We start from the raw sequence: 15,133 nt of genomic DNA on the forward strand, positions 1-15,133 counted from the left end.
ACCTAAGGATCGGTTTGTGACAGTAGGAATATTTTTTCTTCTACGATTCCAGTGGGTCAATTATATTTCTGTGCTTAATCTTTATATCTTCAGTATAAAGAAAATCTGCCACTGGGTTTGAAAGTAAAGCAATTATTTTTTAAACATCTAAACATTTTTTAACTTGGGGAGGAAGTCTTAGTTTTGGTACATTGCATGAAATGTATATCCTATTAAAACAGTATAAATTATCTGGATTCATTATTTATTTATTTCCAATAATCTCAAATGTTTTCTTAATTTTAAACCTTATTAAACGTCTTTATTGAAAAATATATCAATTTCAAATATAATTTTTTTTTATTATAAAAATATATTTTTTTTACTAAACAACTACTTAAATGCAATAATCCGTAACCATTTTTAAAAAGTGAAAACAAATGTTCTGTTCCAGTATTTTTTTTAATAGTAAAGCTAGAAAAGGGAATAACGTCAAAGACACTCTCAGAGTACAAAATAATTTGAAATATTCGGAAATGGAAATCTAGTAAATCAGAAGTTGGCAGTTTACCATTTTTTACTCGCCCAAATTTCTCGAGTAAAAAGTTTACAAAGAGAAAGTCATTTTGTTTTGGTTTCTCTTAAAAATTTGGTAGACATTTTTTGCTATTTTTGTGGGTTGAGGAACGATTTTCGAGTAAAAAGTGGCAAAACTCTTTAAATTTGTGATTCTTGCAGTTTCTGGAACAGAACTAAAGTTTCATATTTTAAATTATATGAAAAAGAAAACAATAATATTTGTTTCTTCACATTTACAAGTGAGACCAAACCGGTTTACGTTTCTCCATAAAGCTACGCAGACCTTCTTTGGAATCATTTAATTTCAGGTTTTCAGTCATTTTCTGTAAAAGAAAAGGCATAATGAAATTCAATATTTTTTCTTTGAGGAAACTAATTTAAATAAGTCCCCCTTACCTTGGCACCTTGTTGGTATGCCTCCTCCATAGTTAGTTCTAATTGTTGATAGAAAAACTCTTTACCCAATGCCAATACCGAGCGACTCTTTTGTTTAATGGCATTGACAATTTTTACAATTTCTGCATCCAATTCTTCAGTGGGTACCACGCGACTCACCATGCCCTGAATGTAAGCATCTTTGGCACTTATCGGATGTCCAGTCATTAACATATCCAAGCACTTGGAATGTGACATTACCCGGGTCATGGCAACGGCTGGGGTGGAGGCAAAAACACCAAAGTTTGCACTGAAAGAAAAAGAGAAACAATGAAAAATGGAACAAATGAACACGTCACCAACACTCACCTTGGTGTTATGAATGAACTCTTCTCCGAACAAACAATAATATCACATGAGGACACCAATTGGACACCACCGGCCGCCACAACACCATTCACCTTGGCCAAGACGGGAACCGGTGCTTTTCGTATATTATAGATAACTTCGGTTAATTTTTCGAAAACAGCTCTTTGTTGTTCTTCACCCCGTTCGGGTACTAATTCCTTTAGGTCATGACCTGATGACCAAACCGGCCCAGTTGATGAAATTATAATGCAACGCAAATTTGTGTCTTCCCATGTTTGTTTTAGGCCACTGAGAATTTCATCCATCATGCCCAGGGATAAGGCATTACGTGTCTTGGGTTCATTGAGGCATATTTCACGTACTCCATTGGTTTCGGAGATTTGACAAAATTGTCGAGTTGCATTGGTGGACATTGATGACGTAGTTGTTGTTGTTGCAGTTCTTGTATTTAAGGCACATAAATTACTGCTAATTGCACTTAACATTGAGGGCTGAAAGAAATAAGAAAGTTTTATTAATAAATAATTTTTAGTTCTGAAAGAAAGAAGAGTTTTCAAATAACTTATTTTTCTTTCTTAATTTTTATAGTCAGTTCCTCTTCAAGAATTGTCTGTAAAACAAAGAAAAGCAACAAATTCGAATGCTTCTTTATTTATTTAGGTGATTTTGTGTCCAAGGTCAACGTTATATCACAACAAGCCTTTATGCGTTGAGTCCTTGCACTTAATAAAGTATCTATTCCAATTCATTATTACTTTATTCCATAGAAACAGATGACGCAGCATTATTTGATATCCAATATTTTATGTCTTATCACTTAAAATCAAAATATGTTAATATAATTGTGAACATTGTCAACAGGTAGGTAGGCAGATTAGTTTGTTTGGTTGGTTGGCGTTTTAGTGGGGCACTGGCTGAGTGCATTCAAGTGAGCGAGAGTGAGTGCTTGAGTGGCGGCGGGAGAGCGAGAGTCAATTGTAGAGGTTATATCTTAATTAAACAAATTCGAATAAATAAATTTGTATATTAAAATAATAATTAATTATATCACAACTGAAAGCCTAGACTTTAGTTTTTTTTTTATAATTCAAATACAATTTATTTGGTATTCATTTTTAAATTGACATCTCTTCTCAATTGTTAATGCAGGCCAAAACAATAACAAATATGTAAATAAAAACAGGTGATCACGCAAATATGGCGAAGTAAACAAAATAAAAGCGTTCCAGAGCCTAATGTCACCTGAAAATTTGTTATGATATGAGATGGGAAAATCAAAATAGTACTTTTTTTAGTTTGATAGTGTACTTTGTAGTTTGAAAATATGGCAACATACAACGGCATGTGAAACAGCTGTTTATTGTTTTGATGCAATTTGGTGCAACAACTGAAACATATTACAAACAAAATACAGTATTTTTCGGTTAATTGACCCTACGGTTAATTGGTTTCCACGCTTAATTGAACCACGAAAAATATTTCATAGGAAAATACATGTAAATTTTCTCGGATAATTAATCCTGTTAATTGATTCTCCCGCTTAATTGGTTCAAAATTCATGCCATCAAAAATAAATTTCCTTTTACTCTTCACCGGTTAATTGCATAATAATAACTGAAAAATAATCTGCCTTTTTTGTATACATATTTGACATAATTTGTGAAAAAGACTAGGTGGTGTCTCCACTAATTCAAAACATATGTTTATTGCTAAGGAAAAACTGCGAGAAAGCATAATTTGTATTTGACATTCGGGTTCGGATAATTGGTTCCTCGGTTAATTGAACAAAAATTTGTGCAAATTTTGATATGCAATTAACCGAAAAATACTGTATCTTTTTTAAGTTTTGTTTTTTTTTTTCAGAATCTGGCGCAGAGTGAATATCTGGTCAATGGTGGATCTGCCAGGTCCAATAATGTCATTGACCATTGGCTTTAGTCGTTCACACAGCACGCTGGATAACTATTTATATGCGATGGAAAGAAGACTAATTCCTCTATATTTGGAATATCGTCTTGTTTCCTTTTTTGTGCAAGGGATACAAGATGCTGAGGTTCCAATCATTGAGCTTGCAAATTGTACTAATCAGCTGGTGCATGCTCCTTACCAGCATCTGACCACCAGTTTTGTATAGTTCGGCTGGTAACCCATCGGCTCCTGCTGCTTTATTGTTCTTGAGCCGATTAATTGCTATTCTGCCCTCATCTTGTCTATGTGATATACACTCTATACCGTCATCTCTTATTGGTTCTGGGGTATCTTCTTCACCGCCACTATTCGATACCAATAGTTTTTTCAAAATTATCCTTCCAGATCCTCAACACGCTGTCTGTAACTGTCACCAGGTTTCCTTATTCATCTCTACAGGAAAATGTGCCTGCATCAAAGCCTTCGATTTGGTGTTTTAGTCGTTGGTAAAATTTCTGGACTCACGTTTTTCCTGTTCTTTCTTCTTTTTTGAAAATACGTTTCTCCTCTCTCCTTTTCTCCCGATAATTCTCCATCGCATTACGTGTTGCTACGTTTTTCACATCAGTAGCATTACGACACTCCTGATCGTACCATAGGTTTCTTGATGATAGTTTTTGTTGCTTTTGCTGCAGTTTAGGGAGTGAGCAATTCTTTCCCATTGTGCTTCTATACTATTATCGGGACAAGAAGTGCTTTCGTCAAGCAAGTTGAGCGGAGTAGGTTTCTGCTACCTGTTGTGTTTGTAGCTTTTCGACGTCGAGTTTCCGTGTAATGGTCCGAATCGATATTCGCTCCTCGTATCGATCGAACATCTAAAACACTGGATGAATGCCTTCCGTCTATTACAACATGACCAACTAGATTTCTCGTTGCTTGATCCGGAGAAAACCAGGTGGCCTTGTGTATATCGACGTGCTTGAATTTGGTGCTGCCAACTACCTCATGCCGTTGTCGGATGTTTCTTCATGGAGGCTGAATTTTCCGACAGTGGGACCAAAAATATTTTCCCTTCCGATTTTTGCATTAAAATCTCCTAGAAAAATTTTAATGTCATGGCCAGGGCAGCGTGCATATGCAGTTTATAGGCGTTCGTAAAAAATGTCTTTGGTCTGTTCATCTTTGTCTTCGGTCGGAGCATGAGCGCAAATGAGACTGATGTAGAAGAACTTCGCATTTATACGCATTTTAGCAATTCGCTCATCTACTGGAGTGAATCTGGAGACGAGGTCTTTTAATTTCCTGTTAACCATAAATCCGCAGCCAAATTCATGTCTCGTTTCATGGCAGCTATAATACAGAGCGTAATCGTCTGATTTACTTACGCCTGTCAATTTCCATCGCATTTCATGTAAGGCAATAATATCTTGAGTACATCCGCCAAAGCGAAAACTATTTTTTCGAGTAAAAAGTTTACAAAGAGAGCGCCATTTTGTTTTGTGTTTTCTTAAATTTGGTTCAGTTTTGTGGGTTCAGGAACGGCTTTCGAGTAAAAAGGCGCAAAACTTGTAAAATTAGCAGATTCCTTCAGGTTCTGGAACGGAACTATGGTGTTATTTAATAGTAGGTTGTACATGTTCCGAACAAGAAGTGTTCCAAATTACAGACACTATACACCCGTTTTTACACGGTAGATTGGTTCCAAGAGAAGCCGTGTAAAAAAAGACATTGATCTTATACATAAAGGGAATTTCCCTAAATTACTGTTATTCACATTTGCTTTGACCAGTAATAATTGTTTGTACGCGCTAAATGGGAATTCACTTTTTTCTTTCATAAATACTTTTTTGTGATATGAAGATACTTCGCAAAAATTAAATTTGACAAAAAAATGTAAGTACATAAAATTTCAAATCGTGCTAAATGGAATAAAATCGTCTAAAAAAATTAAAAATATTCAATTTTCAAAACCGTGTACAAAAAGACCGTGTAAAAACAGACTTAGGTGTAGTTGGAAAACTTAAACGGGACAAAATTGGTCTCACAACTTATTTTGACAGATGTTCGAATTCCAAAGCAATACTTTTTTTACGGCGCTTAATTTTAGTGTAATGTTTCTTTTCGAACACTGGGTTTGAATGTGACAGCTAATTGCACCAACAGCTGTTCTCATGCAACTACCATAGACACAATTCTACTACTCCATTTACAACAATAAAAACAGCTGATTAATTATTATTTCAAATTATTAAATAATGATAATTGAAAAAAAAAAATGAAAGATCCCCAACATTACTATTGATATGAACGAGAATAATAAAATCAACAACAATTTATTTTATGTAAGGATGTGAAATATTTTGATTCTGACTATTTCGAACAGCACTACTCAATTGAGAAATTAATCAACATTTGTACATATTTTTTTTTCAAAAGTAGTTTAGTGTTTCTCCTTTTTTTGTTATCAATTTCTTTTATTGATAAGAAATTGAAAACCTAATCTAAATGGAAACAACAAGATTACAAACTGACATACAGTGCGTTCGTTGCTGTTGAATATTAACCCCTTTCAATATTTTTTTTATATTTAATTGTCGTTTCAGTTGTTTTTATTCCATCACGGTGTTCAGAGCGGTGGCGGCAACGACAACGTAAACGACAATCGATTCTTTTTTAAGTGATTTGTGATTTTTGCATTTAATTTGGATTAGTGTACCTGAGACAGAAAAAAAAAACATTTCACGCATTTAAAACGAAAATGAAACCATTTAGCGGCACGGTCAGCAGCATGGATTGCAGTAAACTTATTACGGAAAACCTAAATCGTTTGTTTGCCAATCGTGAACCTTGGCAAGTTGCCACAATAACAGCCACAGCTGTATTAAGCTCTGTCTGGTTATGGAGTTTTATTAATCAGGATGAAAGTAAGTAAGACGATACAATGGAAGATTGTTTTTCTGGAACAGGTTAAATATAGGAGCTGGATTGGTGATCGATCTGAAATTTTACAAAATAAGTGATTATTTGATGAAGTAGGAGCCAATAAAAGTTAAAGTTTTTTCGGACTTCCGAGGCCAATATCTCAGGAAGTATGAATTTTCCCCCACATAATATACATATTGACGTAATAAGCATACCAAGACCTGTGGTCTTCGATACCACTCCAGCTCCTATATTTAAATTATGCCAATTTTTTTGTTGCCTATTGGAAGGGGTATTGTGAAGTGGGAATCTTAATAAAATGTTTTATTAACCCACTTTATCGCTATTTCTAATCGCTTTTTTATTAGTTAATTTTGTAGTTTAGTTCTCATGGAAACCGGAATATATTTAAGAGGATTATAATGTAATTTTCGTGAAATTAATTTCGAATCACCTTCGGGCCAAAGAGCGTACCAAACAGTGACTTTTTTGAAACAATGAAATGGATAACCCGCGAAAGCTACTATGGATCTATCTCGTTTCCACGAAAGAGGGGTCTACGATCCGAAACGACTCTTACTCGTTTCGGGTGATGTAGGGTATACAAATTTAATGATCGCCATATTACCTTTAACTAAGACGACCAGATTTCGGAAATAAAAATAGATGACGTCAAGAAAAACTTGAAAATTTTTTAAATAGTTCACATCACCATATAAACAAATATATATTTACTTAAATAAATATTGATTATGGTTTAAAAATATAGATGACTAAATATTACAAGATTATAGAAATTAATGTCCTTGTAATAAGATTCAAATAGGTTAGCTGTTGTGGTTTAATTTTTATATTTTTTTCTGAGAGTTGTTTCCAATCGATTTTTAATACATCCAGAATTATTAAACAAGTTTAAACGATGTTAAGTTCGGCCTGGCCAAACTTTTTATACCCTCCGTCATGAGGATGACATTAAAAATATGTGAAACATATGAAAATGTGTGAAACAGGGATCAATATTGATTAATATATTTCAACCGGGCAATTCGGTTGAAAATGTGTGCAAAATCTCCAAAATACCGAATGTTGGGGGCAACGTTATATAAGGCCTACACCAAAACGTGGGCGCATATATATTTCATTTGCAATACCAAACATCCTAGTAGAATTAGGAATGACTGTTGAAAATTTCAGAAATATTTCGAGGTGTTGCAAACGGAATGACAAATACAGCCTTATTCTGGGCATCAATTCACCGTGAATTTGTTTGCCGTTCCCTTTAAAGTTATTCTGAACCAGAACTCGCAGAGATTTTTTTTCGCATTTTCACTTTCCCCCTATTCGGAATCAAGTTCAAAAGCGAAAATTCCGCTTTGGGAAAAATTAGTTTTTCTGGATTACAGAGAGTGGGAGAATGTGATGACACTTTGTGCGAAATTTTTCGCTAATAAATTTAAAGGGAGCTGACTACCAAAATATAAGTATTAAATATTTTTATGAAAAATATGTAAACAATACTTATTCTATGACGATTTTGAATATTATAAATGGTTGTATGCATATTTTTAACACAGAAATATGCTCAATTGGAGATCCTATTGATAACGATGCGTGCTCAACCAAATATTGAAAATTATGGAATAACCATATAGCCAAATTTACCTGATTAGTCGCATAACAGCGAAAAACTCAAATAAAAATTGTGAAACAACAGTAATAAGGCAAAAAAAAAAAAAGGAAGGAAGGAATAATGGAAGAGGAGCATATCAAAATAATTGGTCACAATAAGAATTTGGGGAGATAAAATATCGAAATTATATAAAAATACACATAATTATAACTAAAAACGGGAAAATGAAATAAAAGTTAAAATTTGTTCCTAAAATGCATTCAGAATTGTTATAAAAAATAATTTCATTACATTTCTATTTCTATTGACATGTTAGGGCTGCTTCAGGTGAATAACAAAGAAGCAACTCTGCAGGCTAGTGACTTTTTCTGTTAGATATAAAAAAACATGTGCAACAAGTGGTTGTGTTTTATTTGATATTTTTTAACACATAACTTAAAACGCCAAAAGTGAAAGAAAAGTTATCGGGTATGTTCTAGAACTCACGGTGTGTTCTTTTCACTTTACACATACACTTCACCTCAGAAGCTACCTCCTGTTCTGGTTCTCACGTGAATTGAAATTTTGAACTGCGACAAAAAGAAACGTCGACATGGTACTTTGCAGAAATAGTGTTGCCTTCCAATATAGACTGTTTTCGTTTTTAACATTGTTTCTGTATTTTTTAGTAATTTCGTTAATTCTAACGACAATTTTATTATTATTTTTTTTATATTTTATTATTCGCAACACAAAATATATGTATGGAAGACATTGTAATATCATTAATTTGTTTAGGGATTTAAGGGGAACATTTGGTAACCCTATCTTTTTCGGCCTTACTTCAAATCAGCTGTTTGTGTCAAGCGAGAAATTCAGTTGAAGAAAATTGAAGACAAACCTTAGTGTCTATTTAAAATTTGCTTTTAATGGTGTTTCATGTTCATTTTGTGATTTTAAACAAATTATACGCAATAATAACATTTCAATCTATCATCATGTGCCTTTTTTATTTCAAAAAAGTTTTTCTTTTATATGAAAAAACATGAATACACCCGACTCTCACTATGAAAATGTAAGTGTAAAGAATACACCTCAAATGGGTGTAAAGTGTGTTACAGAACACCTCGGCGTGTGTTCGATACACTTCTGCCGTTGAAGTGAATGCCAGAACATGCCCGTATAATTTGTTCCAAAAATCGAGTAGGGAAGGGTTTATTTCGTCCATAACAAAGTTATTACTTCCAGACGAACGAGGTATAAAATCATTTTCATTTCAAAAATTCAAAGCATTTAAACAGTACACACACATAAACAAAATTTGTATTTGTGTTATTGGTTCGATTTTCTCAAACTGCCTTGAGACAAAAATTGTAATCGCATGTTAGATATTGGCCTGTTCCCGTACTGCAAGAATCTACTAATTTTTACTACTTTTTCCGATATCATAAAGGAAATATTTTTTTCGCAGTAAAAGTTGGACATTCTTGCAATTTCTGGAACAGACCATATGTTAGCTACCTTATAGTAATTATGCCATGGGTTCAAATATGCTATCTGTCGCACTATTTTTATATTTTTCTGAGAGTTACTTCCAATCGATTTTTAATGTAACTCAGAATTGGGATTTTGTTTCTCATTTTCGGAAAAAAATTATCAACAATTATTAATGGGGTTTATTAATTTTCGTCCTTAACATATGAAAACAAAATTGCCGATATTTCCAGTATTCCACTGCAGTAATAGATTACTGGAAATTTAGTAAATAATTTAGAGTCACCTTAAAAAATCCAAAATTTCGGCAAAAATATTTCATTTTGTCTATAAAATACTTAAGTTCTAAAATAAAATATTCTATTTTGAAGAAAAAAATCTATCAACATTATTTTCTCCAAAAACCCCACACCTTTACCATTGCACACCCTTTATGATTTATTAGCATTTGCATGTTATATATATTTTTTATTTTTGTCGTTGTTGGTGTATTTTTACAACAAAAAAGGTCATTAAGCTTTTAATGGTAACGCCATAACCCAACAATTGTTTTGGCAATTCTCGACAGAATTTACTTTGATCTTTGTGTAATAAACGTGTTTTTTAAATGTTATTTTATAAAAATTAAATAAAAATGTTGTATTGAAATAATTCTTTGGAATCAAAAATAACAACAAAAACAATAACATAATGACTTTATTATGAGTAATGTACATATCCATTAAAATGAAGTCTTTGTTGTTGTTTTCGAACAAAAGAATATGGTCAGCGTTAGACAAAGGAAGGTTTATCGAAACGCAGTAGCTAAAGATATATTTTTTTGATCTTTTTATTTATTAAACAAAAATGTTTTACTGAGTAAAGAAGAAGGAGACCACAGGTCTTTATAAAGACCATTTGGACTATATGGAGACCACAGGACTTTATAAAGACCAATTGGGCTGTATGGAGGTCACAGTACTTTATAAAGGCCAATTGGTCGCAGTTCTAACTTTAAATCCACGATTATTCATTGGTATTAAAAAAGTAGAATTGTTTAAATGTCCTTCACTTAAAAAAAATCAATAAAAACTTCAATAGTTCTTCAAAAAGCAAATTTATTTTTTTAAAAATACCTTTTCATGCGAAAAAATAATACTGATAAAGAATTTCTCATGCGTTGATATGGTGTTACCATTGGTGGTCTTTGCAAAAATACATACATATATATTTTTTAATTGAAATTTGTTGTCAAATTTTCTAATCTCTAATTAAGTTTGATGCATTGCAATCTAGTAGCACGTAACAATCGTAAGAATATAGAAACTATGTGGTATTACGCTTATCAGGTTGGTCATTGTGTATTTCTAAAACTTAAAAAAAAATAAATTTCCATTTAAAATGGTCTAATCGATAACACTAGGTGTAGTAGCTTTAACGTGGCTTATCTATGGCCATAGAGTGATTATTGCCAAAAAGGTTTCTAAAAATGCCGGTAAACTAAGGATGATGAATTAAAAAAATATTTATATAAATTGTTTATCTTCCCAGGCCAGATATATATTAGGAAAGTTTTGTTTTCCCCACATTGATTATGATTCATTTCGATAATTGGAACTTGAACTCTACAATGAAATTTGGTTTAAATGAAATTTGGTTTATCTAAAAAACGGCATGGCCTAACTATTTACGTATGGACGTTATAATTGATATTATTCCCAAATTTATTATGCAACTAAGGCCAATATTTTGTTTAGTGGTTATTTCCATTTCAATTTCTCGCCATTACATTCTAGATGAGAAATTTCCAACAACAACAACTAACTAACTGACCTTTGTACATTGGATAATTTTTCATTACTACAGCTAATAATAGGCAGAGTTGTTTTATCTTGACACAAAATATGACGAAATTCTTCCATTACGTTCGATAAAATTGAAAAAAAAACATGACTTGACTTTATTGTTGTGTCTGCATATCACTATTTGTTATTCCACCCAAAATCATAAATCATTTGTTTATTATTCAGATTTGGTTGTTGTTATTGCAAATATGTACATTAATATGTGTTTTTTTCGTTCATGTCTGATTGATTAGATTTTATTGAATACAAGTTGGCTGATCCGAGTACAACAGTGCTAAGTAATTTGAACTACTTTAAAGTATTTTTTTTATGGCATGTTCATGTGAGTGTAATTTTATTTCTTAGCCAATAATTTAGTTTAGATGTGTGTGTTGTTGAGTCACTTGAGGTATAAAATTGGGACTTTCATTTTCGGAGCAATCGTGGAATTAATCTTTAAGGATAATCATGATGTGGCCGCGTGAAATACATTAAAAGTCTCGAAAATGAAATTATAAGTCTTGAAATATAAAATTACAGCCATTTTTAATTGGTCTGTTTGGAGACCACAGGTCTTTATAAAGACCAATTGGTCTGTATAGAGACCACAGGTCTTTATAAAGACCAATTGGTCTGTATAGAGACCACAGGTCTTTATAAAGACCAATTGGTCTGTATAGAGACCACAGGTCTTTATAAAGACCAATTGGTCTGTATAGAGACCACAGGTCTTTATAAAGACCAATTGGTCTGTATAGAGACCACAGGTCTTTATAAAGACCAATTGGTCTGTATAGAGACCACAGGTCTTTATAAAGACCAATTGGTCTGTATAGAGACCACAGGTCTTTATAAAGACCAATTGGTCTGTATAGAGACCACAGGTCTTTATAAAGACCAATTGGTCTGTATAGAGACCACAGGTCCTTATAAAGACCAATTGGTCTGTATAGAGACCACAGGTTTTTATAAAGACCAATTGGTCTGTATAGAGACCACAGGTCTTTATAAAGACCAATTGGTCTGTATAGAGACCACAGGTCTTTATAAAGACCAATTGGTCTGTATAGAGACCACAGGTCTTTATAAAGACCAATTGGTCTGTATATAGACCACAGGTCTTTATAAAGACCAATTGGTCTGTATAGAGACCACAGGTCTTTATAAAGACCAATTGGTCTGTATAGAGACCACAGGTCTGTATGGAGACCACAGGTCTTTATAAAAACTAATTGGTCTGTATGGAGACCACAGGTCTTTATAAAGACCAATTGGTCGGTATGGAGACCACAGGTCTTTATAAATATTTCGAATATTTTTTATTTATTTTATTTTTAAATTATTTTTCCTTCTCATTTTTCCTTTTCCAGGCATTTACACCCGCGGTAAAAGACAATTTTTCCGTTATTTAAAAAAAGTTCCAGCCGTACGTCGTAAAATCGAATCGGAATTAAGCAAAGCCAATCAAGATTTCGAAGGTGAAATTGCCAAATTGACTGGTACCCTCGAATATTGTTTGCAGCTACCCGAAAATGGTTTGACCAAAGAAGAAATCCTCAAATTAATGGATGAACATTTGAAATTGGGCCACTATGATTGGCGTGATGGACGTGTATCGGGTGCCGTCTATGGTTACAAAGAAGATTTGGCTGAACTTGTGACAGCAGTCTATGGTAAAGCATCCTATACAAATCCTCTACATCCTGATATTTTCCCCGGCGTTTGCAAAATGGAAGCTGAGGTGGTGAAAATGGCCTTGGCCCTGTTTCAGGGTGATGAGAAATGTTGTGGCACAGTAAGTTCCCTATAAAGTGATTGCGACATTTAAATTAAATGTAGTAATTTTTATTTTTCTGGTTGTTTTTACTTAGATGACCACCGGTGGCACCGAATCCATTGTTATGGCCTGCAAAGCATATCGTGATTATGCCCGTGAACATAAGGGTATTACCCAGCCCAATATGGTTGTACCAAAAACCATACACGCTGCCTTCGATAAGGCTGGTCAATATTTCAATATTCATGTGAATTATGTCGATGTTGATCCCAAAACCTTTGAGGTTGATATGAGGGCCTTTAAAAAGGCCATCAATAAAAATACAATTATGGTAGGTAAACAAATATTTCCTTTGCTGAATAAATGCTAAACGTTTCTTTTTTATTTCATATAGCTTGCTGGCTCTGCTCCAAATTTCCCCTATGGCACTATGGATGATATTGAAGCCATTGCTGAATTGGGTTTGAAATATGACATTCCTGTACATGTTGATGCTTGTTTGGGTAGTTTTGTTGTTGCCTTGGCCCGTACAGCTGGCTATACAACCAAGCCGTTTAATTTTGCGGTGAAAGGTGTTACCAGTATTTCGGCGGATACACACAAGGTAAGGAACATTAAAATCAAATCTAATAATTTTTTTCACCAAATTCCTCTCTTACCCTTTAGTATGGCTTTGCTCCCAAAGGTTCATCATTAGTATTATATTCGGATGTTAAATATTTGAATCATCAATACACGGTCACCACTGACTGGCCCGGCGGTGTTTATGGATCACCTACCGTTAATGGTAGCCGGGCTGGTGGTATTATTGCCGCCTGTTGGGCCACCATGATGAATTTCGGTTTCAATGGTTATTTGGAGGCTACGAAACGTATCTTGGATACATCACGTTATGTGGAAATGGCGTAAGTGAAAAAACCTCTGCAAAATTAGGTAGCGTCACTAATAAGCAATTTTTTTTATTTTGTTTTCAGTCTACGTAAAATTGATGGCATTTTCATTTTCGGCAAACCTGCTACCTCTGTCATTGCCATGGGCTCAAATGTATTCGATATATTCCGTTTGTCTGATGCTCTGTGCAAAAAGGGTTGGAATTTGAATACACTGCAATTCCCATCAGGGTAAGATGACTTGAAATTAAATTAAGTACAAAATAAATATGGTCTGTATAGAGACCACAGGTCTTTATAAAGACCAATTGGTCTGTATAGAGACCACCTGTCTTCATAAAGACCAATTGGTCTGTATAGAGACCACCGGTCTTTATAAAGGCCAATTGGTCTGTATAGTGACCACCTGTCTTTATAAAGACCAATTGGTCTGTATAGTGACCACCTGTCTTTATAAAGACCAATTGGTGTGTATAGAGACCACAGGTCTTTTTAAAGATCTGCATAGAGACCATAGGTATTTATAAAGACCAATTGGTCTGTGTAGAGACCACAGGTCTTTACAAATACCAATGCCTCTAGGAGACATTTAAATCTGTGATAAAATCTCTTTGGTTCCTGTTTCTAATTGCTATTTTTCCCTTCCTAATTGTTTACAGCATTCACATTTGTATTACCGATATGCACACTGCACCCGGTGTTGCTGATCGTTTTATTGCCGATGTTCGTGAAGCTGTTGGTGAAATTATGAAAGATCCACAACAACCGGTCTCGGGTAAAATGGCATTATACGGTATGGCTCAAGCCATTCCTGATCGTTCGATTGTTGGTGAAGTTACACGTTGCTATATCAACAGCATGTATTCCATTCCATCAAAGAAGAAGTGAACACTCAAATGATGTGATAGGTGATAGATCCAGTGATTTGTAGCAAAGGAACACAAAATATATATTTTTTATAATTAAAAAAGAGTAAATTAAATAATTATTTTCCTGTTATTTACTACTTAAATGTATTTAAGCGTCTATGTATTTTTTATTATTCGTATTTTGAAACATTGTTGAACAAATATATTTTTGTAAAATGTATAAAACAAACGATTAAGGGGATTGTATTTGCATATATTTTTTTTTAAGGAAATCAATGAGGAAGGACATATTTTTGTTTCAATTGATTATTATTTAAAAAGGACGTTTTCTTTAATGTCCATATCTACAATATTTTAAAATTTGAATCCAATAAATGTCGTTCATTATTTTTATACAATAACGACTGTGCTCGCCAAAAAAACAGTTACTACCATTTTGGGAATGACGCGCATTTTTGTCTGTTGTGTCCACTTAATTAATGCCTTTGCTATGTTTTCATGAATGAACTGAATTTTTGAATGGCGGTTGACGACTTTTT

The 15,133-nt window shown here is 33.5% G+C and overlaps 2 protein-coding genes across 2 annotated transcripts; one reads left to right on the forward strand and one right to left on the reverse strand.

Moving 5' to 3' along the window:
- Nucleotides 1–787: 787 nt before the first annotated feature.
- LOC133322440 (enoyl-CoA hydratase domain-containing protein 3, mitochondrial-like) lies at nucleotides 788–2,087 on the reverse strand. Its single transcript, XM_061531438.1, has 4 exons — nucleotides 2,058–2,087; nucleotides 1,303–1,793; nucleotides 955–1,243; nucleotides 788–881 (listed from the first exon to the last, which is right to left on the reverse strand). Exons 1-4 carry the CDS (start codon nucleotides 2,085–2,087, stop codon nucleotides 792–794), a joined length of 900 nt encoding a protein of 299 aa, XP_061387422.1. The 3' UTR covers nucleotides 788–791.
- Nucleotides 2,088–5,968: 3,881 nt separating this feature from the next.
- Nucleotides 5,969–14,615, forward strand: LOC133322442 (sphingosine-1-phosphate lyase). The gene is made up of 7 exons (XM_061531440.1): nucleotides 5,969–6,134; nucleotides 12,429–12,853; nucleotides 12,930–13,166; nucleotides 13,230–13,439; nucleotides 13,502–13,740; nucleotides 13,810–13,956; nucleotides 14,385–14,615. Exons 1-7 carry the CDS (start codon nucleotides 5,969–5,971, stop codon nucleotides 14,611–14,613), a joined length of 1,653 nt encoding a protein of 550 aa, XP_061387424.1. The 3' UTR covers nucleotides 14,614–14,615.
- Nucleotides 14,616–15,133: the final 518 nt, after the last annotated feature.

This window comes from Musca vetustissima, unplaced genomic scaffold (assembly GCF_032173495.1).
Source record: "Musca vetustissima isolate MV318-11 ecotype Yass unplaced genomic scaffold, APGP_CSIRO_Mvet_v1 utg5566, whole genome shotgun sequence".
Lineage (NCBI taxonomy): Eukaryota > Metazoa > Arthropoda > Insecta > Diptera > Muscidae > Musca > Musca vetustissima.

Coding starts and splice junctions, on each gene's coding strand:
- LOC133322440 (XM_061531438.1), bottom strand. CDS start 2,087: ATGCTGCGTCATCTGTTTCTATGGAATAAA. Junction 1,244..1,302: donor AGTTCATTCATAACACCAAG/GTGAGTGTTGGT, acceptor TTTTTCTTTCAG/TGCAAACTTTGGTGTTTTTG. Junction 882..954: donor CATACCAACAAGGTGCCAAG/GTAAGGGGGACT, acceptor TTTCTTTTACAG/AAAATGACTGAAAACCTGAA.
- LOC133322442 (XM_061531440.1), top strand. CDS start 5,969: ATGAAACCATTTAGCGGCACGGTCAGCAGCATGGATTGCAGTAAACTT. Junction 12,854..12,929: donor ATGAGAAATGTTGTGGCACA/GTAAGTTCCCTA, acceptor GTTTTTACTTAG/ATGACCACCGGTGGCACCGA. Junction 13,440..13,501: donor TTTCGGCGGATACACACAAG/GTAAGGAACATT, acceptor CTTACCCTTTAG/TATGGCTTTGCTCCCAAAGG.